The following is a 25,147-nucleotide window of genomic DNA, read 5'->3' on the forward strand; positions in this document are numbered from 1 at the left end:
CGCCAATGCAAGGTTGGTTGAGTGGTAAAGATCCATGCTTCTCAGTGGGAGGTCTTGGGTTCGACCCTTGTGGATGGCATTACATTTCCAGTATTAAAAAAAACACCAGTACCAAAAAAAAAAAAAATCCGTTTCAAGTCAAGTAGATATCTTCAACTTTTCTATTTTATTTTCTTGTCTGGGTTCTCATCACCTTCAGGTTGGGCTGTTTGTGCCTTGCTTTTTCATGTTCAATATTCCTCCTGAATCTGTTTGGTCTTTATAATTCCTCTGCAACCTATTGATCTAGTACTTGAGAGTTCACTAAGATCTCAAAAATCAATTCCTCCACCCCTTGTCATCAACTCATTTCTTTTTAAACAGCACTTAAAACAAAATCCTGAAAAACTAAACTCAATGATCATAAAGAAAAGGAAATTGAATAAGAAGCTAATCTAGTAGGTGAGTCAACATGTTCATCCAAAAAAAACAGAAATTAAATAGTTAAACATATTCAGAAATTACTCGCATCCTTTACTTGGTCAGTTTAGTAAGGATTATGGAGTTTCTATCGTTTCAGACCCATCAATACTGTCATAATTTTAGAATAATAACAATAATATGCAACTCCAATGAATCACGTTTCTAACAGATAAAAGACAAAAGGAAATATACTTCTGAGCAGAACATGAGAATTTTCAGAAAGAAGTTAAAAGAAATGGTGAATCTTCATGAATGAAAGATGACAAAAAATAGAGCTACAGACGTAGTAGGAAATTACAAGCTTTGAGATGGTCAAGGGTAATATATACTATTAACAAAGAAAGGAAAGGTCAACAGACATTCATGCGTTCTTAATTTCTTTGAATTAATCATGTAGGAAACCAAATAATTCCAATACGCTCCCTGATTCAGCATTGCGCAATATCTAAAGCAATATCTAAAATTACCGACAAACACTTAGTAAAGATAGAAACAAAAACATCAAATTTCTGCTGGTTTTCTTCCCAGCTTTGAGGTAGATAACCTGATCACGATGCCAAACCTGTTCGCATGGATTTAGTAAAGATAGAAACAAAAACATCAAATTTCTGCTGGTTTTCTTCCCAGTTTTGAGGTAGATAACCTGATCATGATGCCAAACCCGGTCGCATGGATCAATTGGGCAGAACCATGGATGCCCCTCCCTGCGTAAGCACAGAAAACAATGGCAACCAAAAATGCACACTCCCTACGCAGGAATTACCCTGTTCAGGTTCTAAGGGACTTTCTCAGCCGGCCCTGCCCACATCCAGGCCCAAAATAGCCAGGACTGAAGCAGATACAGGCACCCCCGGTGCGTTTTTATGTCAATGAAAGAACTTTAAAAAAAAAAAAATTTGATAACAATAAACCAAGTACTTTATTACTCAAAACATTCCAAGAAAAACAAGACAAAGGAAGATATAAACTCCATTTATTTAACAAGCTAAAGCTATTTGCTCACCTAAAGCCCAAAATGAACTGTAACCACCAGGGCTAGCAAGCTGACCAAAGCTCCAGCTATAGTCCAAGATGCCTTTTGACAGTTCTCCTGAGAAAATGTTCAAGTATTTAGATTAAGAAAGAAAGTGAGATGTGTTGGTCCCTGCAGTACTTGGGAGACTAAAATGCCTATGTGGTTGTATGACAATGCGGAAAGATGGGTCCACTATTTGTTGGATCCAGAAATTTTTGCATAGCACTACCCAAAAAACTGACAATACAAAAACTGTGCATGGAATTATAGTTTAGTTCCTTTACTAGTGAAAGGGTAATTGTGTGAGATATGCATAGGGTCTGAGTAAAATGTGAATCAACATAAAGATTACAACAGAAAGGAGACAGAGACACAAGAATACACCTGATTGGCTGTAGAAAAATCAAGACAACAGAGAGATTTAATGGGAAAAAGTGCAATTTAAGATTACCAACTAGTAAAGGAATCTGATGAGCAAGGACATGCACAGTTGTTGAGAGAGGGAAGAAAGAACTGGGCTTTAATGGATACAACTATTCATTAATAAAATGATAATAATAAAATTAGAGAACAATCATCAGTAATAAGAATCACATAGAGTATAACAAAAATACTCTCAGAAATGCTTTTAAATTTGGTATAAAGGAAGCGTTAGAAAGCAATGAAAATCTTGTCTTTTTCAAAATAAAAAGATAAGAAGGTCAAAGTGCTCAGAGGAATGTGCATACCACAATTTACATTGTATGCCATGATTTTCACAAACCACTAGCTACCCTATTGCCAGTCTCATTCATCAGTATACAACTTCCAGCAGTATGGTTTGTAATATTAAACACCATATTAGTAAGTCTGAATTTGACTGAAATGCAACTGCAAAAAGATTCTTTCCGGTAACTAAATATGCAACTGTCAAATTTCACGAAGAAAAATATAGATGTTATTCGTGATTAGAAAATTTACTAGCACTGACCTTCAACTCTCAAGCGATCCAGCAACATAACTTGCAGGTAAGTAGATCTCTCCACCAATTTCACCATGTTGCTCTCCACTTACAGTTTTACTTGCAGCCAAAAACTCAGCACTCATTGCCTCCATTCCACTTCTCAGAGCTTCCTCAGCACTTCCATAACCATGCTCTTCAGCATACTTACGCACATCTTCAGTTATCTTCATTGAACAGAACTTCGGTCCACACATAGAACAGAAATGAGCAACTTTGGCTCCTTCAGATGGAAGGGTTTCATCATGAAAAGCCATGGCTGTCATGGGATCCAGTGAGAGTGCAAACTGATCCATCCATCTAAACTCGAATCTTGCCTTACTCAGTGCATCATCCCATGCCTGTGCATGTGGGTGACCTTTAGCTAAATCAGCTGCATGTGCGGCTATCTTATAAGCTATAACTCCAGCCTTCACATCATCCCTATTTGGCAGCCCGAGGTGTTCCTTTGGTGTTACATAACAGAGAAGTGCAGTCCCAAGGGACCCAATTGTAGCAGCACCAATGGCTGAAGTGATATGATCGTAACCAGGTGCAATATCAGTTGTTAATGGGCCTAGTGTGTAGAAAGGAGCCTCATTGCACCACTCCAGTTGCTTTTTCATGTTTTCAGGAATTTTGTGCATTGGAATGTGTCCTGGACCTTCATTCATTACCTAATACAGAGACAAAAAGGTTATTTTGGGGGTTTTCCAGCACTGGGGGGGGGGGGAAGTGAGGTTCATAGCAAGAAAAACACATCATATTTATAAGATTCAGAATAAAAATATTATTAAGAAATTTACTGGAACTTAACTAAGAATGTTGGTTTTGGCAAAGCTCTGAAATGGGGGCTAAATCCAAAATTTCAAACTTCATTTTGAAATCTGATTAACTGCAGAAGCTGCTAGGTGGATTCCCCACAAAGATATGTATGCTCATTCTAATTTCTACTTAAATGATCATGTGCTCCTCATTACTAAAAGAGGATAACCTAACTAATATTACAAAAGAGGGCAGTCCAAGCAGTGAGGTGAGAGCTATACACGCATCATTTATTTCTCAGTTTGACTCTTGTATTTAAGAAATTAACCAAAATCACTCTCCTTAAATTTTTCTTTACTATCGCAGTGGCCATACAACCTACATGTATAGGAGGCTGTGTTCCTGAATTAAATTTCACTACATTAATCTGTACCGATCCAAGCAGCAGGGTGAACCACGTAGTTCCTAATTTGACCGAGTGTGACCACTCCCATGGGAAGACAATTCAGAACCGTATTCAAGCACTTGAGAGTCAAGAAATAGGAAAGTGCATAAGCATATTTTTCTGTCACTGGCAGAATAACAGGCCACGAGTTACAAATTGAATTTTGTAAAATACAAGCACATTGGACTCATGGCGTAATAGTTTGGACTCAGGATTTCAATAAATCTGAAAATATGCAAATATTCTTTTGAGTGGATAACTTATTTGTTAGTTTCATCAGGATGACCTCAGCTAACACCACTTCTCAGGGTTTCATGTCTCCTTTTAGGGTTATAATATCTGCCATACTAGCATGCTATATCCTTAATTCAGTGAAGATAAATCCCATCAAGAAGTCTCAAGATTAATTCATGAAGTCTTCTTTTCCCCTAATTGACAAATAATTGAAGTTCCTGATACAGTCTATGTCAAGAAGGTAACTGAATTTAACTTGTTATTTATTTACCCCAAAAAAAATCAACCTCAAAAATCTTTTATTGCAAACATCCATGAATGAAGGATATGAGCTAGATTTTACTGCACGCAACAAGGTTTGTGAACTCGCCCCAAAAATGACATTTTTTGCCCCTCCATTTTGTTAAAAAATGAAGGAAAAAAAAATATCTAACCTCTTAACCTTATCTGTACAGGAGGATCAGAGCCCAATACAAATCTCAACCCAGTCAAATTTACTGATTCAATCTGAGATTAAAAACTGTGGCACAGGCTCTAGAAGAAAAATAACCTATTTTGCATGTGTATGTGGGTATTAAGCACAAAGAATCATGTAATTACCTGAACATCCCTTTCCCATGCTCTACGTGTCAGCTCCCCTTGAGTCAAAAGCTCAGCAAACTGTGCAGAGTCATTGGCATCATAAATTGAACCAGGCCTCAGGCCATCACCAATTGATAGTGCCACATCATACTGGTTACAAATGTCAAGAATATCATCCCAGTGCTCATATGCAAAGTTCTCCTGGTGATATGTGAGGCACCACTTTGCATGAATTGATCCCCCACGAGATACAATTCCAGTCATGCGCTTTGCCGTCAATGGGATGTAGCGAAGTAGAACTCCTGCATGAATAGTAAAGTAATCCACACCCTGCTCAGCTTGTTCAATCAAGGTTTCTCGAAATATTTCCCAGCTGAGATTCTCTGCAATTCCATTCACTTTCTCAAGTGCTTGGTAGATGGGTACAGTTCCTATTGGTACTGCAGAATTACGTAAGATCCACTCACGGGTCTCATGGATATGACGGCCCGTAGAGAGATCCATGACAGTGTCAGCACCCCACATTGTTGCCCATTGAAGTTTATGTACTTCATCCTCAATGGAGCTCACAACAGCTGAATTCCCTATATTTGCATTAATCTTCACTAAGAAATTTCTTCCAACTATCATAGGCTCCAACTCTAAGTGCTTCTTGTTGGAAGGAATGATTGCTCTCCCACGTGCAACCTCTGATCTCACAAATTCTGGGTCGAGCTTCTCACGAGTAGCACTGTACAACATCTCTTCCGTTATAATTCCCTGCTTAGCATAGTACATTTGAGTGTATCTTGGTCCACCTAACTCTTCCCGCCTTTCGACCCAGTCTTTGCGTATTTTTGGAAGGCCTGTTAACAGCATCAACAATAGGAACTAATTTAATTTTGCAGCAAGAACAAATTAAGAAGTCATAAATTGACAAGCAGTTCAAGATGCATTTGTAGGATAGATAATTTAAATAATCTCCAGAAGCATTGCAGATACTAAATAGAGTTTACTTTTTCTGACAGGATCAACATCAATGTAATAAAATTACTGTACAGAAAATAATAAACCTACATAGGCATTTATCTTCAAAAAGAAAAATAAAAGTTGAAAACAAATCAGAAAAATCAAACAGAAACAATAAGTCATTAGATAAGAAATGCAAAGAAATCACAGTGCTCCCAAGGCTAAGAAATTTGTTTCTTGTAAGGACCAATATGTGTCAGATTCTATACCAGCATTGGACAAGAAAAGGACACGCAATTTCATTGCTACATCCTCCCAAAACAAAATTTTCAAACATGAATTAGAAAGATGGAAAAACTGTGGCTCATCAATAATGGGTTTCGCATTTCACCTCTTCTTCCCAATGTGGGAAAAAATAACCACAATGCATGCACATTAATTTAGACAAATATGCTGAATTCTTTTGAGCTCCATCTGTTTATATGTAAAATGTGGATAAGTAAAGTAAAGTAAAGTTTGAACAAAAATGAAATGAATACTAACTCAAATAATTGCCAGGTATACTACCCATTCAAGAGTGTCTCTTATAATTCCTGACCTGCCTCATGGGAGCACATAGGTTGCATTCAGTTGATAGAGGATCTTGCTCACATCCAACTGGTCAAGTTCCAGGCCAGAAGAAGTAGGGGAAGTGCCTTACAGTGTATTCAGGGTTTCATACAATTATAAAAGCTCAATCAATTTTGGCCTTAGTTCCCCCCCCCCCAAGGTTCCCTGTGTTGTTTTGCTTAGGGCTGTTCAGCTTTGTTGGGCTTGGCCCTGCTCTTGTATCTCCTCCCTTCCCCCCTCTAGTACCTTTTCGTTAATGAACTTTTTCATTCGTCCAAAAAAAGCGAACACAATCAATTTCAACATAATGGAATTCAATAGCAGTCCTGTAAACTTTATTTTATCCTTTGCAACTTTAAACTCAGCTTTGTCAATTAATAGCATTTTGTAATTATTTTTGTAACTTCAAAGTCACTTCCAACTTTAAGGAACTTTCTCTTCGCTCTTTTGCCCTGTAACTTGGCCATTGGATCATATGAGAGGTCCTCTATCATATGGACTCGCTCCTACAATGACACGCCCACAATATCGTTCTAGATAATTTCAAGAGATTATTTTGGTTCAGGAGTCTCCTCTTCATTACATAAGTTGCATTATAATAGGAATACATCCAAGGATAACAACTGTTAAAGGGTAAGTTTGGGAAAATAAAAAATGTATAAGAAAAGGAGTTGAGAATTGGTGCCTTGGGGGAGAGAGGTTTAGGCTGCACAAATCATGACCAACCAACCCCCCCCCCTCCCAAAAAAAAAAAACCAACCTCTTTCTTTTCCTTTTAAATAGTCAAATGGCATGTTGTGAAGCATAAAAACATTTTAAACATCACTGATGTTTCTCTTTTCTATTCTTTGGAAAAACTTTGAGTCTGCAATCCACAATAAGTTGAAGACAAATTCGAAAATCAAATTCATGAGAAAATACTTCAACTTCTGTACAGGTGGGGATATATGCTTAATAACCAAAGATAAAACTACCAAACTTACAGTGAGAGAAAAAGCACACAGGATGAAAAGTGTAAGACATAATTACAAAGGTGAAAATGAAGGTTATGTGATATAAAAAAAATCCAGAAAAGATAAGAAAGAACGTTGAGTAATTAACTCTAAGACCAAAGAGTACTAAGAAGCTTAATAAGCATACCAACGCGTGGATTGACATTTTGGGGGCCACTAGTGTCATATGTATCAAAGTATTTTTCCTCTGCAGCCAGGTGTATCCGTCGAAATGGAACCTTAAGCACATGACCAGATTGTTCATGAACAACTTCCCTAGAAAGCAGAGAACAATGAAATATCATAAATACTTGCCTAAATATATATAAGTAGCACTAGACCAATTGGGCAAACTTAAATAAGGGAGGAACCCATCAACAGATAAGAGGCAAGAAATGTCCAGAACATACCTGCATTCTTTTGTACTCTTTGGAAAGCATTGATCAAAGGATGGCAGCGGAAGAAAATCAGGGGCAGCAGGATTAATTGTGTGTTTTCTCTGTTTGGTGTTTTCAGCATTGGTGGTTGAGGGATCAAAAGTTAATGTGGCTCTAGGAACAGACCTCATATAAGAGGGACAGGACTCCTTTTCCCATGCATTTGAAACAGATCCAGCAACATCAAATCCAGGTAAGAAAGTAGTATTCAGTGACCTTGGAGAAGGGTTGCCTTTCTTGCAGACAACAGATGCCAAGGCAATATGAACAGATGCCATCTGGAAAAAGGACCACAGATGTATAAGAAAGATGTGCTAGAAAACATATTAACCACAATTAAACATATGCTGAAATTCCAATTCCTGAAAAAACAACAGATCATATGCTCAGTGCTTTCGTTATAAATAGGAAAAAGTATATGCTGTAGTTCTAAAGGAATGGTAAGAAGGGAAAAAAATTGCACATGCAAGCAAGAATCCGGATCCTCTCCTGTCCAGTGTTATCCTCCATCCTGTCCATCCAACTATCGGATGGGTGAATTGCACTGTTGGATGGAAAGGCTGAAGCAGATAGCCTGTTTACAAATGGCTGAAACAGAATCAGTCCATTTTCAAAAGGTTTGATTCCTCTCCGTCTGACGGTTGCAATTTTACCAGCCACGAGTTGCCCACCCAACGGTCGGTAGAGTCATGGACAGGTCAGAGGGCAACACTGGAAGGAGAGGATCTGGATCCTGCAAGCAAACCCATTACAGAATGCCACCCGGTTCACTTATTTTTTCAATAGAGAAGCAATCCGTGTCGTTATAAAGCTTCCTTCAAGCACAAAAAAAACTTCCATTTGAAAAAAATTAAACAAACCATTCATTCAACTCTATACATTGATCATCTTTAGAATTTCCACAGATCAGTTACTTGTTTGAATAACCCAATCACCCTGAATCATCCTAACAATTTAAGTTATTTTGTAAGACTAGATGATTCGGTTTCTATTTTGACTTGATCATAGAGGAGTCTGCATGCAATAAAATGGCAGCACAAAATAGGCAATGCATGGCTTTGTCCCACTGCCCTGATGCCCACGGAGTCTAGCCTATCAAGAATAGGAGTAACTTAGAGCATTCCCTAGACCAAAAATCATCGGAATTTGATCACCCTATGCAAGTAATTCGCACCAGAAAAAAGGGGATTTATCTTTCGATGACCAAAGGTAACAATATCCAAGATTCCAAGCCGATAGAAATGTTTTATAATATTTCTGATGGTGAAGATCACCCAAACCAGTCCGATTTCGAAACTAAGAAATCTACTACAATCACAACATCGCAAACATGCAAACATGATCCGAACTTAAAAATGAATGTGGACTAGGTGCCAGCCGACAACCTGCTTATTGTCACGCATACCTAAGAAACTAGATAGTTAACGCATCAAAACAAGAACCCTATACACACCCTTTGATCAAGAAATTCAAATCCAACAGAAGGACAGTTTGATAAAGTCACCTCAAATAGTACTCTGTTGCCGAGTTTTGGAGTATCGTAAGCAAAACAGGAACTCCAAAGAAGAGAAGAAATGATTTCCGAACAGCAAGGAAGAGAACACGAACCTGAGCACTCTCAGTCTTGTCTTTACCGTCTCGTTCACAGGGCTCCAAACTCCCTCTAAGTGCCGAAGATGCAGGGAACAGAGGTTACTGGTCTCAAGATTACGTTGATATTAATAGCAAAGCTATCGTAACCACGTGGCTTGGTTTCCACCCGAAATGGGAGGAGATAATTGTGATAATCTATACAAAGAACGAGAGATATTTGTGAGAAGATCAAATCACAGGCGGCTACTGGCTACACGCTTGAGTTGGGAATGACAACTCTGGGTTGTCCGTTTAGTGTTATAAATGATTGATTATAGAGTTTCAAAATTACAAGTTCATTTACCACATTCCATTCAAGATTCTATTTATTTGATTACATTAATTTAAAGATTTCAAATCTTTTTATTCATAAATGCAAGATTTACGCTGCGTTTATTTGCTGGAATAAAGGTGGGGTAGGAAAATTCTTGAAAAAAGTGCAGATTTCTTATTTTTCTCTTAAATCCCAAAATGATAGATTATTTGGTTGCTAGGGGTGGGAAAGTGAGAGACAAGTTTTCTTGAATCAATAAAACTTGTCTAGAAAACTTGTCTCTACGATGTGGCAACTCAACTTTCCCACCCCAAGCCATTTCAAAACCCCACATATTTGGTGGGACTTTGATGAAAGTTGAAAAAAGTAAAAAGTGAGACCCCACCACTATCACTTTTCCACAAAACCTTTTTCTTTCATTTTCTTCTTCTTCATCCCATTACACATGAGACCCACATTTTTTTTTTCAACCCCTTTTTTCCCACCCCACCTTTGCAAACAAACGCAACCTTAGTTATGAAAATCCTTGGATTCATGAAATCTAGATATTCATCTTTTTACATTAAAATGTAAATATGTAGACTTATGGGTATAAGAGATTTCTCCCCTATTCTAAAAGTACAAAATATTCGCACATTTACAAAAATTACATTGACCAAACAATTTTTCATAATGAAATTTTCACAAATTCAGGTTAACCAAATAGTTAATTTTATGAATTCTGACACCATAGATTTAAAATCTCCAGACTCGTGTAACCAAACATGCTCTTAGGGCCTGTTTGGTTACATGAGTCTGGAGATTTTAAATATCTAGAGATTTCAAATCTATAGATTTCAAATCCATGGAGTTATAATTTATAAAATTAGATGTTTGGTTGTGGAATGAAATTTGTGAATTCATCCTAAGAAACTCTTTGATTGACGTGATTTTTGTGAATGTGCAATTGTATAGCTTTTTTGAAATCTCTAGATTTCACCCCTGGCCCATAAATCTACAGATTCACGTTTTTAGTGTAAAAAGGTAAATCTCCAGATTTCATGAATCTAGAGATTTTTACAACTAAACGGATATAATTCTCAGATTCATGAATCCAGAGATTTGAAATCTCTGGATTCATGTAACCAAACAGGCCCTTAAATCATGGGTACATGAAGGTTTAAATGGGGTAGTTATGTCATTTGTCTCTAATAAAAGTAATATGGTCATTTTACTCATAACTTATTAGAATCTTGGATTGAATGTTAGGAGTGTGCAATTTATAATTTTGAGAGTATGCAATCTCTAATTTAGGGTATTAAAGCGTGCAATCCAGAGTTTAAGCCCAACTAAAGTGTGTATTTTGTAATTTTCTCTTGTGAGAATCCATAAATAAGCAAAAATTAATGTACAACAGACAAAAAGAAAAAAATGTAATGGTGGTGTCAATTTAGGATCAACCATCATTGTACCAAACTGTTTGATACTCCATTATGCTGAGTAGAAATGCACTCAAAATATAATTTGAAATATGAAGGATATAGACATAATGGTTTGCAAACACAAAGGATGTATGTGTAATTTGCTCTTGTTTTTATTACTATATATAACCATTATTGAAAAACTTTTACATGTTAGTTTTTAAATTAAGAAAAAGTAAAAATAGCTTGTTATATCATTGAAAGGTATTTTTCTTTTCTTTTGTTTTCTTCTAGTTGTTCTCCTCGAGATGACATTACTAATACTCATGCACAAGCATAGTTGGTAAGGTTTTTTTTTTTGGGTTATGGTGCCTTTTTAATACTATAAATGTAATGCAATCCACAAGGGATGAACCCAAGACCTCTCCACTGAGTATGGATCTTTACCATTGAACCAACCCTACATTAGCAATAGTTGGTAAGTTAATTTTGCCAAAATTGTGTATGCGAAAGTGACCATCGAATCTAATGATAATACAATCGTAGAAAACTTACAGCACAACCCAACCCTCCATTTGAAGCAATGAACATCATTTAGAATATCCGCCGGTTGTCCTCCTACTTTTATGAATATAATTTCTCATATACTCTTAGGTGTGTTAATCACTTCAAAGTCTGGATCATCCCCCAGTTGGAGAAGTATTCTGTACTCCCTGACAGCTTTACAACCACAAACTACAATAGAGCCCACAGGATTAGGTGATTAGATTTTTTTTAAATGTTTTACTATTTTTTTTTCTTGTGGGTCCCATTGTAGTTTGTGGTTGGGAGATGATCCGAACTCATTACTTTAATGATCACTAGTAAAGAAGGTCCTATCAATAGGGAAACCGATGATTTGACCACAATCAAATCCTTGGATCGTAGACTTCTATAATTTCAATTCTACATCTTCAATATTTCTATGGAATGATTTAGGGTTTGGGACCCAAACCTAACTAGTATTGGCTCTTTAACGAATCAGCAGCAACTTAGGAATCAATCTGTTCTTGAAAGTAATTGTTGTAGGGTTTGAAAACAATCTAAACCAGATTTACTAAAGTTAGGGTTTGATAACCAAAATGAAAAATAAAAAACAAGTGCAGCTCACACATGATCGGTCTTCAAACCTGCAGATTGGAGAGACCGAATGAGGTTGATGAATTAGAAAAAGTCTTTGACATCGTTGATAAAAATTGTTTCCACTCATTGGGTTTCAAATTTTTACGTCGCTTTCCTCTAGTATCGATTTCAAGATTTTGAGATCGAAGAGCAACGAATTTCATTGAAATTTTCCTATCAAATGCCATCTTTTCCTCTTCTTCCATGCCTTCTAACACTTTTTCTAGAAACAAACACTGATGATGAGCCCAATTCTTCACAACAATGATTTAATTCTCTTCATATCAAGGCAGTAGAAATGGTGGATAAACCATTTGGGAGGGTTAAGGGACGGTGAGGAGGAGGTGTGGCAGTGATGACCGGCAGTGGTAGGATTTTCAGCAAGGTGTAGGAAGAAAATGTTCTCCCTTCACCCACCTAGGAGTTGGGTACATAGTGAGTGAAATGGGTGAGGAGCATTTAGGTTTTAACACATTTCAAAACATGAAAACCTTAACAATCAAAGAGTTTTGAAATTTTTGTAATATTCCAAGTTTGCCAGATTGAACAATATATACTATTGGCCACTTAAGTGGGCAACCTAAAGTTTCGGCCCAACTTAAATAAGCAACATGAAAAAAGCTCAAACCAATTTTATGAAACTCTATCTTACAAGGGGGAGTCGACATGCTTCTAATCAGTGATGGTATCTTTTTATAGGGACAAGATCAAGGAGGACTAAGATTCGAGCCTCCCATCCATCCCCTCCCTTACACTTAGTAGGCCCCCAGTCCTATCAGGGTGGGGCCGAATTTGATCGGGAACACTTCTCTTTCTAACACCAAACCTATTGTTGTTCCACAAGAAAAAGCCAAGAGAAGCTTGTTGTCATGATCAAGGTTTAAAGTATCCCATGATACTATACGAAACTTATCGATATGTATCCATATTTGAACCAACTGATACGATACATCTCGATACGTCTCTCTATTGAATTACACTAAAATACATTAGCCAGAGCGATACAATACTCGATACAGGATGATACGTCTCTTAAAATACTTGACCGATACGATACTCGATATCGATACTTTAAACCTTAGTCATGATCTTGGCCAATCCACACTTATCCTTCTATCTCTCTCCCTGCAAACACGTTGGATCACAATTTTTACTTTAATAGTTCCTCTTGAATAAGCATAATCCAATCAGAAGGCCAAGATCTTTTTGGAGCTTTAGCTATCAAATCTTGACCGTATGATTCGACTGTGTGGATACACATATCAATCACATCAAACTTAGACACCTGAAAACTTAACTTGACTTCACCTAAAAAAATAATAATAATTTAACTCGATAGAATAACAGTTTATTGGCCAAATTCAACGTAACTCACCTCCTCACTTGAGAAAAGAAGGTGATGAAGCACTCTAGGCCGTAGGATTTTGCTTCAGTTCTGAGCATTAAATGTACAGGACCGTCAAGCGAAACATATTTGGTCGTCAGATTGAAATCTCAGACAGTAATGCTCATGACTCAAGCAATTTACATGATCATATGTCCTTCAAACTTTGCCACAAGGTTCAAGAGGCTATGGTTGTACAATCTTGACTCGTCGTTTGACTATTACAAAATAAATTAGTTTCAAACCTGTGGGTTGTACAATGTTTAGTACTCCCAAGGCCAACCTAAAGATTTTTCTGTCAAATTGTGAATGCAAAGACGTTCAATATTAAAGATGTTCCATATTAAGATAGGAAACATAACCTCGTTTGGTAACCCCGAAGGCTTACCCACCTAAATATGATTAGTTAGTCATTGGAAACAGAGAGGTACCAGATTGTTTCAACATTTTTTTTCCCAACAAAAAGAAAACCGGGGTTAATTGACTACTTTAAGATTATATTTTAATTGGAATGTTGAATTTATGAATTTATTGTAAAAAATTATTTGATCAACGTGATTTTTGTGAATGTGTAAATATTTAGCGCTTTTATAGTAGGAGTGATTTCACCTCAATACCCATAAATCTACAGATTCACATTTTTTATATAAAATGATAAATCTCTAGATTTTATGAATCAAAAGATTTTGATAACCAAACAGGTAAAAATCTTGCATTCTTGAGTCTAGATATTTGAAATCTTTGGATTCATATAACCAACAGGCCATAAGAAAATGAGTTAAATTTTTGAAAAATTATAATTTTTTGAAAAAAAATGTAAAAGAAAACATTGATCTTTGAAGGAGAAAGTCAAAATTTTACCGACAATTGAGAAAAACTACAGGAATTGGAGAAAGTAAGGTACTAAGTACTAACTTGAAAGATAGATGTTTGAGATGGTTGAAGAAAAGAAATACGGATTGAAATAAGAAGATTCCAATTACCCTATATGAATTAAATTAAACAACAATATTGACTTGGTTGTTTCACTGCTATAGATGAGTCAAGCATTAATGACGAACATTGTGGATCCAAGAATCAAAACCAATAGAAAAAATATGGTTATGAAGTTTGTAGATCCGGGATCAAAACCTATAGAAAAAATATGGTTATGAAGTTTGTGATGGGGGCATTTTAAGGTAATCGAGGGTTTTAGAATTTACGGCAATGAAATTATCATTTATTATATTTAACATCCATGACTAAGATATACTCGTTATGTTTTCAAACTAATTAGGAAAGTCCTTGTTTGATCCATGGGAGAGGATAATTTTACTTAGCATTTCTCAATGCAACTTCCTCTTACCAATTATTACCAAGCAATTTCAACCTCAGTCATATAATTAACACTATTTTCCATTAAGATGACACTTCAAGTAATTAAAGTTTACTCATCCCTCTCTTTTAACCCCATTTTCCTTTTGGTAAAAGGTGTTACATTTTTTCAAGATATGTGAAAATGTTAATTGTAACTTGAGAATTTTTATTTTTTTTTTGTAAAAAACTTCAAGGATTGAAAGAATGATAAAACGTTTACTAAAATGTTGACTATATGTCTTTTTAAATTATATTATTAGTCTCTCATTTAGGTTATTTTATTATTTTAATTTTTTAAACCACGAAGAGTCCTAAATAAAATTTTAGGAGGATTGGCAATTATATTTTGAAAGAAAAAGAAATTTAAAAAGCATGAAAAATGATAACTAAATTATTATATATAAAAAATGATTTTATTAAAAAGATAATTTCGACAGTTCATGGCCAATTAGTTGTTTGGGGGAACAGTGGACATTAAAATAGGGAACAGGTAATTTTTATCAAAACTAATCTAAAACAAATTAGTTCATCACCTCAATTATTTAATAATAATATTATTATTATTATTATTCAGTTTCATTTAAAATGATTAATGATATTTCTATTTAAAGAAAAAGTTAGTGGTTGGAATTCTGAGTTATATCTTACGCAAAAACAAAGGAGAAAAAAAAAGAAAGAAGAAATCTGTATTATCCATCCAGACCAAACGGTGTAAATGTTGTTATTAAAACGTACCCAAAAACAAAGAAGAAAATCTGGATTGTCCATTCAGATCCAACGGCGGAAAATGTTGCTATTAAACAATTACGTGTACGTCAGTACTGGCGTGGATGTGTAGCAATGACGTGGCAACCATGCTGGAAGTCGGTTGCAACAGGCGAGAACGACGTGGGACATGTGCCCCCTATTGGTGGACTTAAAATGCCCAAAGGCAGAATTTATAATTCCTTTCAAGTCCGGCTAACGCATCTCTCTAACCCACAAATAAAATATCTCGTCCGAACATCATTTTATCTTAGTTTCTTTTGCAGCGACGATTTCAATTGGAGGCAGCCTTCGTTGCTCTCGTTCTTCACCTTGCGCTCGAGGAATCGGTTTTAGATTTTCGATCCTGCGTTTCTCTCGATTGATTTATCTTCTGGATTGTATCTTAAGGCTTTTGGCACTATTAATTCCCTCGCTCGTACGATATTAGGAAGTCTAAAAGGATTTCTATAACGGATCCGTTCTGACGAGCAAAAACTCTAGGTTTTCAAAGTTCAAGACCGATTAATTGTGCTTGATTCTCGAATTTTGGAATGGAGAATTCGAAGAGAGATGGTTTTACTGACGAGAACAAAATCGATGGATCGGATTCTGCAGATAATGTTTCAGAGGAGTCTGGTGTTGGTGTTTCGTCTATGGAAACCGAATCCTCTGCTTTTGGTTCAACTGGCCCTTCCTCGGAGGGCAGGAGAAGTTCAGGGAACGAGCGGGAGCTTACGGAGATGCTTAGGGGTTTCTTCGGAGATGAGGGTCACGAAGATCTGTTGCTACAGAGATCCGGTAGAGGAAATGACATTATGCAGTGGCTTCAGGCGTTGGATGTACAGGTTATGGGCGGTTGCCGTGCCGATGAAAGGTTGAAGCCGTTGATGAAGCTGAATGTCTCCAGTGGTGTTATCGATGATAACTTACTGGCTCATATTAGTCAGGTTTGTTGCAGTGAACTTTCTTGTAACAGTCACGTACTCAATTGTATTAAGAGATTTGGGCGCGATTTCTTATTGGCTTCCTTATTGATTTGTTGATTCTTAATTTATGAAAGCATTTTGAGGCATCAGAAGTTGGTATGCTGGCAAGGTGTTTGTGCATCCCTTTAGTCACCATCCGTGTAGGGAAGGTCGTCAAGCAAGGAATACTTCTATGTCCAACCACTATAAGGTGATTTCAGAACATTTTTTTACTCGGTTGCCACCGCAATTCAAATGTGCTACTCATTATATTTATGTTCGATTTGTTCCGAGGGGACTGAATGGGGATTGGATTTTCAGAAGAAATATTGTCCCTGCCTCTCTATTCTCCATTCTGTTATTGAAACTGAATTATTTTGATGTGCCTTCTTCAGTTCTTCCTTTCTTTCTGTTTTTCTCGTCTTTTGTTCTACTCAATGCTTTTTAATTAAGAGTACTTGACAAGTGATTTCTATCCGATATGACATAATGCCCGTCGTCATATATATCTGCTCTGTTTGCTTATATTGAACTGGTTTGGTGTTACTGTAGCATATTGTTACAGTTTTGGTCTCTCTGTCTGAGAGTAAATATCACCATTTATGCTTGTGCAGTTATTTTTAACTTATGAGTAGTCAGCTGTGTTTTTTTTATTATTTAAGGGTTTTCATGTAATGAATGAGCTTGAATTTGTTATTATCACAAAACTTAATTATTTCTAGTTACATTATCCTCAGAATTATTTTTTCTCGGGGGGGGGGGGGGGTTGTTTTGGATATGGAATTTTTATTTGAATCATGTGATCCGATTTTTAGGATCAAATATGTAAGCGGCTGTTAAAATGGAATTGCCTAGAACATTCTGAATTTATTTAATATAGTCAAGTGGTACTTGTGCAGTATCACTTTTTGTGTTATCCAGTGACTTATGATGGATAATTGGTCAAGTTTTCTCTCCATTAAGGTCAGTTAGCTGTATTTTATTGTAGAATTTTACAGCTATATTATCATAGCTTATTTGAACATCTTGATTAGCTAACTCGTCTGTATGATAGCATTCAGAGTAAATTTCTACTGGTAGATTTTTCACATTTTAGTTAGTCTGATTGATTAGTTGTATAAATGTTATATTGCAACATAGTACCATATAATCTGTTGGTATGCATTGCGCTTATGCGCTTATATTGTGTGTTACATTGCATCTGACAGTAGTCATTTTTTTGCTGATCTGATGATCACCTTATTTAGTCATGTTTACCTAGTTTTTACTTCCTCTTAGGTTGGATGATATTAGCTTAGTCACTATTTGAAACGATTTCCATCAAGTGCATTTTCTAAATGAATGAATACCATGTGATAGCTGAAGTGGCTAGCATATAGCCATAAACTATCTAGTTATCACAAAGCAGGTGGCCACCTTGGGAGTTACGGTGTCTTGAATATTGGAGATAAGTGCCTGACATTTCTGATAGCAAGAACTGCATTTTTTTTGTAATTATCTTTGATTTCTCCCATTATCAAATTCATTGGCCAATTCTTTATTCCAGTACTTCCTTTTAGGTACTTTTCTTATTGTGCCTTTTACATTTTTCATGATTTTGTACGGCTTGACGTTCTCTTGACTTGTTTTGCATGCTGCGTTCTTTTTGGCCTGTTCTGAAACCTCTCCATCTTGAAATGAGAATGCGATTTGGCTAAGAGGTGCATAATGAACATGAGGTAGTACCTTTAAGATTGGTTTTATAATTATCACTTGATTTAGTTCTCAATCACACAACAGGGCCATTTTTTCGCGATCTAGTAATTTTAGGACTTAGAATATTAAGTTTCCTTTAATAACTGGAACTCTGGAAGCATATGGTTGTGCAGTGCTCTGCTTCTGGAGCATTGTTCTTTTTTTTTTTATTCTTTGAAATCTATTAATTCAGTCCGATGCACATTCTTTGTTATGTTTAACATTCAGTTTGATATCATGCTTGAAGAGGTCTTATATTATTTTATTGATGAAGCAACTTTTTTGTTAAAGCATTGTCAACCACTCCATTTGAGTTAACTATTCACTTTATACTGGCTGGAAAATGTCCTTTATTTGCTGGTGATTTTATAAGTTGCTGGATTTTATGTTTCAGCTTATTAATGGTGGCAGTGTTCATCCTTCCAAATAAATATATCTTTTGATTTGTAGGTAAAGTGGGCGTTTGTGATGTCCTATTATGATGTCTGATTTAAGAGGAAGTGAAGGTAGTTTCATGTCCCCATATTGTGTAGTTCCCTTCAGGATGCTGTTTCTTATGTGGGAGATGGGAGTTAAAACTGATTGTATCTTGGGAGTGGATTTTGTGCTCATAGACAAGCTTTAGAACCCTTGAGCTGTACTGTTATTTGTTCCTCTCTTTGCGATTGACAACAGCTGTCTTTGATTAGCTTTCTTTATTAAAATGTGAATGTAGATTTTTTTCGGGGAGGTGGTTTTGGGTGTTATCTTCTTTGTTGTTGTTATATCTTTTCCAGATGCTTTCTTCTATGTTATTGTTACTTCAAGATCTACATTATTGTTTCATATTTGCAGGGATTTATTTTGTGGAGAGATAATTTGGTTTTGTTGAATTTATTTTTTCTGTATGATTTGATTAAGAAATGTGTAAATATGTGTAGATATGCCAACTAGAGTAGGGTGATAGTTTAGGAGTAGTAGTTATTGAATAGGTGTCGATGTCTTCTCTGACATACACCAAAAAAATTAGAGACGAAAGCTAGTTGAGATCCTATTCTCTCAAAATCCTCAAACACATATGCTGGAGTTTTTCCAATCAACTCATATTTGAAATAGTTAATTGCTTAATATCCTGTTCTCCAGAATCCCAACCAAGTGGAGTGAGTGAATAACACTCCCGTCGGATGCCTCACCAACTATAGAGACAAGTGCAGTTCTGCCAACCTTGCTGTGAATATTAGACTCATTGGTTCAGCTGATCTTTTTTGAGAACAATCAAATTGTGCCTCATCTATGCTAATTCATGACGTTGCTTTACCCAAATCATGGTATTGCTGGACAATAATTTTGTTTCAAATGAGAAAAGTTCATGAAAAAGGTGATTAGATGATGTTGAATCACATTATGCTATTATTTTCTGTGTCACAATAGGGTTATGGAGCTTCTGTGATAATATTGTTTAGCTGACATTGGGACTTTTTCTCACCACCTTGTTTAGTGTTTGTGATAGGATTCTGTAATAGTTATGCCGATAGTATCTTTTAGGTTTTGGTTTTAGTAATCTCGAATTAGGTGTCCTAGCTGGCCATGTTACAGTGACTAAGTAAGATATCCTTTTATCAAATGTAATTCATGTTTGTCTATGTCATAGGCTTCATCTGAATTTATTTTTTTATTATTTATTTAGATTTTTAATTCCTGCAAATGCTGAATATTTATGTTTAGGTGCATTATTTGTCATTCTCGTCATAGATAATGTAGCATTTCTGATTTTTTTCCTGCAAAATGCATTTAATTTCTTACCTTTTTATACAATCATATGAGCAATAGGCATGCCAATATTGCAATGTACTGTTTGAGTATCAGTGTTGGTGCTTGACAGCTATTTGAGATTCAGCCTGATTCTGGTTCCTATTCAGGCCCAAAATTTGATGTCCTAGACTCCCAGGAGGGATCCTTTAGTGCGGTTGGTTGTCTGTTGAGTGATAGTGATGCCTGTGTGCGTTTGGCATTGTTGAGAGGTATTTAATGAATGATCTAATAGGTTCAATAGTCTCCCATCAGGGTTGGACCTATTTTCACTCCTGGTTCAATAATCACTAACGATTTATGGTGTGGCATGTCAGCAGTTTAGAAGCATCATATAGATACACTGTATGTTGTACAGATGATGATGTTTAAATAGATGAGTGGCAAACTCAGGAAAGATAAAGTGGGTATTTATCATATTAGAGCCTGTTTAGAAGTAGCTCTGATAATTATTCGCTACAGATTTTTTTTTTTTTTTTATTAATGTGGCAGCGGCCATGTTGAACAGAGAGCTTTGGATGCTTTAGTCCAGAAGAATGATTTAATTCACATCGAAAGAACTAAAAGAACCAGGGGAAGACCTGAAATAACCTTAGAAGAACTGGTGAAAAAAAGTCATGCATAGCTTAAGCCTTGTATCCAATGTGACTTTAAATAGAGCTGATTTGGTTTAGGATCCATGTACCAGAACCCAGTTTGTGGGAATAAGGCTGTGTAATTTTTATATCTAATAACCACTATTGATGTTAAAATGTGTAATGTCAAACTGAAGTGATGACCCTAGATACATATGAGACAACACTATATTTGACCTTGTTTATCTATCAGGATGTTTGCATGTGTGGCCACTGTCTGTTTTTGTTCAAACTAGTACTGAGCATCCACATGCATTTTTCGGTTGAAAATCTCCTATGTTGGTCTTATACTGAAAATTATTCTTGTTTCTTTTTGTTGCATTTAGTCATTCTTTAATGTTTTTAAATGTTTTTCCTTTCGACTTTCAACAGGGGAAATCTCTATCTCACCCTTTTGCCGACATCTGACTTGCGCATAACATTTGCTGGGGATGATGGCTCCACAGAGAAAGTTGCTACACTTAGTCGCAGTTCTGAAATCTCAGTGGCGATAGAAGAAATCGAAGCAGACAATTCTGGTCGTTCATTCCTAATAAAGCTGCCAGATGGGAAAGTCTCATACTTCTGGTGTGCAGAGAAATCAAAGCTCCTTGGCATGGAGCTGCTGGGAAAGGTATGATTGGTGCTGTAATGTTTTTGTTCAGGAGGTGAATTTGTAGGACTTTTTGTGGTGAGACTACTTTAGGACCTTATTTTCCTTTTCCATGTGACAGATGAAGGATATTGTCCAGAGGAAGCCTTCTCTTTTTCAGCTAACCGGAATCAGTGAGTCACGACTTGACTGCTTTGCAGCTCATCTTCGTGCTCATCTGATTGGATCAACTATGAGCAGTACCAAAGCTAATACGAATGTCTCTTCATCTTCATTGGTCGCTGTATCCAATTCTTCAGGGGTGGACCCAAGCATCCAACTTCTACCTGCAGCTACAACGTCTTGTTGTGCCCAATTCTTTGGCAGCCAAGCAGAAAAGACTCATGCCCTCTATCAAAGCAGCCTCAGCCCAAAATCAAATACTTTCCTGGATGAGTTACCAAGAAGCTTGTCTCTTGCTAAAAACATTTCTCAGGAAAATATTTTGCAACAAGGAGATGTTCACCTGTCAGTTGAGAACCTACCTGTTGCCTCAGCATTTGCCGTGGAAGCATGTTCTGTGATCCACACTGAAAAGGATAATGTTCTGGAGATCAACCGATCTCAATCCCTTTTGCCATTAGGTTTCTTGCGATCCCTAGGGAGATGTGATTCTTTACCCTCACTTGGATCATCTTCATTCCAACCTGCCATTGGTGGCCCAAATTATTCCCCTTACTACTGCTGGTGCCCACCGGGCTCGTCAGCCCTACAACGCTCTGCAACACCTCCACAACTGCCAGTCCCATTAAGTGATTCTTTGTCTCTGCCAACTCTGTCTTTTTTATCATCAGATTCAATGTCCCCCATCCCCCTTTTCCCACCAGTGAGTTCTATTGGCATCACTGATGTTAAATCATTGGATTTCCCTGCACTCCTGCCTGACCCAATGTTTCAGTTTCCGCTTCCAGTTTCTTCAATCATCTCTGCAGTGAGCTCACAGCAGATTCCAACTTTCACCCCCTTGATTTGTGACCCTATTGTGCACATTCCAGTGATCGATGTTTGCTCATCAGGTCAAGGCTACTTGGTCAGTGCAGGGCCTGCTATCTCCACGGCTATACCATCTTTGCACCCAAATTTCAGGAGTCCCCTGATTCCAGAAACAGAGTCAGTGGTGGAGAAGGGTGCGAGGGAAACTCTGCAGCTGCTTATTAGTTCGTCTCAGACAAATTCACAGCTCATGGGTGTACTTCCTGTTGTTTTAAGCAGCAATGACGACAAACATGTTAACTTTGGTGCTGGAAGTAGGGGTTTCTATGGTGGAATGATTGATGTTGGTGCCATCAAAAGTAGTGTTGGGGCCATGGGATTACCAGCGTGGCAAAAGATACAGTTCAGGGATGACGAGTCGGTGGGAAATCTATCACAAGGTACAGAAGGCCCTGATACGGCTTGCTGTTCAGATGACCCGGTAGGCGCGAGCAAGTCAATGGAAAGTTAGATTAGGTGGTGTCATGATCGTGTCTTTTTGTTTTTTGTTTTCTCCTTTTGTGTCCTGCCCAGGAAAAAGTGTAGATATGTAATTTTGATGTAATTCAGACATTCTGGTTCGACCAAAAAAAATTCAGACATTCTGGAGTTCATTTCATTGTAAATCTTCTCGTTCGTGGGGTTGAGGCTATGTTTAGATGCCAAGAAAGGTAAAGAAATGGAAGAGTAAACTGAGGAAAAAAATTCACAGAAACTTTAATATGAAAAGAGAGGCAAATGATTAGAGACGCTTATAGGGTGGCTTGGCAAATGATTTGCAGAGCCAAATCTGAAAGAGGGCTTGGTTTTAGGAGTTTGTTGGATTGGAATAAAGCGGCTCTTCCTTGTCATGTTTGGATCGTTTTAGATAAAGTACATCTTATTGGGCTTCTTACATGCATAGGTGGTTCACTAATGATTCTATTTGGTCTTTGTCTATTTCTAATCGTTGCTCTATTACTTTTAGAGAGATTTTTCATAGTAGGGTTATATTGCCTGTAAGTGTGTTCAATACCTGCTTAAGGATGGCCATTCTACTCGGCCATGGCATATGATCCTTGGTTAGATGGCGGCCCCTTAAAGTCTAATGACACTATTCTTGTGGAGGCCCTCGCTAGAAGGCATGATGATCATGTTTCTAGGCTCTATGTTAAGGGTGCTCATTGGTTTTTAGGCTGGCTGGATGCTATTCTTCAAAGTCGATAGTCTGAAATATCTAATGTCCGTTTGCATGAATCCCATGCATAGGACACCCATAGCCTGTTGGAAACACTGATGGTGTTTTCCCCCTTTCTTCTGCTTATCTTGGTGCCTGTCCTCCTCTCTTTGAGGTTCTCTAGCATTCTCTAATTTGGTTCACTCATGTGCGCCCTTGGTTCAGCTTTATTAGTTGGTTGGTTGCTCTTGAACGCCTTTCTACCAAGTTGAGTATTGTCTCGTGGAATCACCAAGTTGAAACTCAATGTCTTCTAGGTGGCTTGGAAGATGAATCTCAATCCCATCTCTTCTTTAACTACAATTTCTCTAGCTTGGTTTGGTCTACCTTTATGAGGTTGAATGATTATAGCTATTGTCACAAAAGTTCTTGGCAAGAGAATCTTCAATGGGTGGTTGGTCACTTGCCTTACAGGCTGTAGCCCAAGTCAAAAAATTCAGTTTTTATTGCTCTATTTATAAAATTATCAGCTCAGAGGAATTCCCACATGTTTGGGAGGCCCAATTGTAGTCCCTCTTCCCTAGTGCGCTAGATCTTGATAGATACCCTTATAAGGTTTTGTGATCTTGACGCTCATGTCCCTGACTAGCCCCACATGTATTATTTGTTTAGTAATTGGGGGATCCAAGTCCACTTTGTCAAGAGCTTTGAGGTGGGAACCTCCTAATTTGGGTTGGATCTCCATTAATTTTGATGGCTCCATTCGGTGGAGTTATCTACTATCCAACTAGGCTTGCAGCATGCAATCCACATGCCCATTCGATGTGTTCAAATCATATATGATTCCAAAGAAACCATCTAGATGATTCATGGAACTCATCGTTCACCTTGGTTCACTGTAGAACTTATTTATGAGATCAATTCCCTGCAGCAGCGATTCACAGAGTGCGTGTTCATGCATCATGTCCAGGAGTTAAACTATGGTTCGGATTTTTTTGGCTTAACCTCCTTCTTGAAGTGTCGTTGATCCATTTTGATCATGGGGGAATCCTTTGCCCTAATGGATATTGTTTGTGATGATGCAGAGGGAAGATTTATTATCGAATTTAATTTTTGTACTTTATTTATCTAATATTATCACTTACCTATTCCAAAAAGAAAGAAAAAAAAGACAAATCAATTTATCATAGAGAATTCGTTTTACATGTTCTAAAGAAAGCGTTTGATTGTGTAATTCCTGTTTCTTTTCGGGTGGGTAAAAGAGCTTCTACTTGGAAGACAATGAAGAACGCCAAATTGCAGAGATACAAAAGTCCTACAACTAGGGAGAGGAAATAGGCGAGCTTGTTGTAGCATGGATGGAATTTTTGGCTAAGGGCTCAGGTAATACATTAGAATCCCCAGGAATTAAGACAAACTGAGTGATTTTCATATTACTCATTTAAGTTGGGCCAAAATTCTTGACTACCCACTTAAATGGTAAAAATTACAAGCTGCCCACACTGGCCATTTTCAAGAATTACAAGTTATTTACTTTATTTTTTGACCGTTAACTTTTCAAATCTAAAATAGTTTAAGACAAGAATAGTATACCCTCACCCATTCAAATTACATTAATGCCCCTCTAAGTCACTTCCCTCCTATCGTTTCTCTCTTCACTCGCAAGTCACTATAAGGGTGTCAATCGATACGGTTTCGGTAATTCAGTACGGTTTCGATACGGTACCAACTTTGAATACCGAAAACCAGAACCGTATAGTATCGAATTTATACAGTTTCAGTATTTGTAAAAGTGGTTCGATTCAGTTTTGGTATTAAATAGGTACGGAAAAACGATTTAAACA

At 37.0% G+C, this 25,147-nt stretch overlaps 2 protein-coding genes across 4 annotated transcripts; one reads left to right on the forward strand and one right to left on the reverse strand.

Annotated features, from left to right (window-relative positions):
* Positions 1 to 582: 582 nt before the first annotated feature.
* On the reverse strand, positions 583 to 9,186 carry THIC (thiaminC). 3 transcript variants are annotated; one of them, XR_016175040.1, is made up of 7 exons: positions 9,077 to 9,186; positions 7,442 to 7,746; positions 7,180 to 7,307; positions 4,501 to 5,327; positions 2,448 to 3,133; positions 1,466 to 1,552; positions 583 to 1,291 (listed from the first exon to the last, which is right to left on the reverse strand). XR_016175040.1 is itself a non-coding variant. In XM_089165479.1 (6 exons), exons 2-5 carry the CDS (start codon positions 7,744 to 7,746, stop codon positions 2,450 to 2,452), a joined length of 1,944 nt encoding a protein of 647 aa, XP_089021605.1. In that variant the 5' UTR covers positions 9,077 to 9,186; the 3' UTR covers positions 1,368 to 1,552; positions 2,448 to 2,449. The 3 variants fall into 3 exon arrangements, 2 of the variants coding, with proteins under 2 accessions (XP_089021605.1, XP_089021613.1); XM_089165479.1 differs by lacking the exon at positions 583 to 1,291 and having other exon boundaries at positions 1,368 to 1,552; XM_089165487.1 differs by lacking the exons at positions 583 to 1,291; positions 9,077 to 9,186 and adding an exon at positions 8,973 to 9,070 and having other exon boundaries at positions 1,368 to 1,552.
* A 6,500-nt stretch (positions 9,187 to 15,686) lies between these two features.
* On the forward strand, positions 15,687 to 22,759 carry LOC149027752 (flocculation protein). Its single transcript, XM_089165498.1, has 4 exons — positions 15,687 to 16,369; positions 16,483 to 16,598; positions 20,917 to 21,157; positions 21,258 to 22,759. The coding sequence occupies exons 1-4, from the start codon at positions 15,974 to 15,976 to the stop codon at positions 22,617 to 22,619; spliced, it is 2,115 nt and encodes a 704-aa protein (XP_089021624.1). The 5' UTR covers positions 15,687 to 15,973; the 3' UTR covers positions 22,620 to 22,759.
* Positions 22,760 to 25,147: the final 2,388 nt, after the last annotated feature.

The sequence above is a fragment of the Hakea prostrata genome, chromosome 1 (genome assembly GCF_041222555.1).
Source record: "Hakea prostrata isolate BN-2017 chromosome 1, UWA_Hpros_2, whole genome shotgun sequence".
Taxonomy (NCBI): Eukaryota; Viridiplantae; Streptophyta; class Magnoliopsida; order Proteales; family Proteaceae; genus Hakea; species Hakea prostrata.

Bases quoted from the DNA above. Each gene is read 5' to 3' on its own strand.
- THIC (XM_089165479.1), bottom strand. From the start codon at position 7,746: ATGGCATCTGTTCATATTGCCTTGGCATCTGTTGTCTGCAAGAAAGGC. The intron at 5,328-7,179 runs GTATGCTTATTA...TGCTGTTAACAG, and splicing joins AAATGTCAATCCACGCGTTG to GCCTTCCAAAAATACGCAAA. The intron at 3,134-4,500 runs GTAATTACATGA...TCTCTGTATTAG, and splicing joins CATGGGAAAGGGATGTTCAG to GTAATGAATGAAGGTCCAGG.
- LOC149027752 (XM_089165498.1), top strand. From the start codon at position 15,974: ATGGAGAATTCGAAGAGAGATGGTTTTACTGACGAGAACAAAATCGAT. The intron at 16,370-16,482 runs GTTTGTTGCAGT...AATTTATGAAAG, and splicing joins TACTGGCTCATATTAGTCAG to CATTTTGAGGCATCAGAAGT. The intron at 16,599-20,916 runs GTGATTTCAGAA...GACTTTCAACAG, and splicing joins CTATGTCCAACCACTATAAG to GGGAAATCTCTATCTCACCC.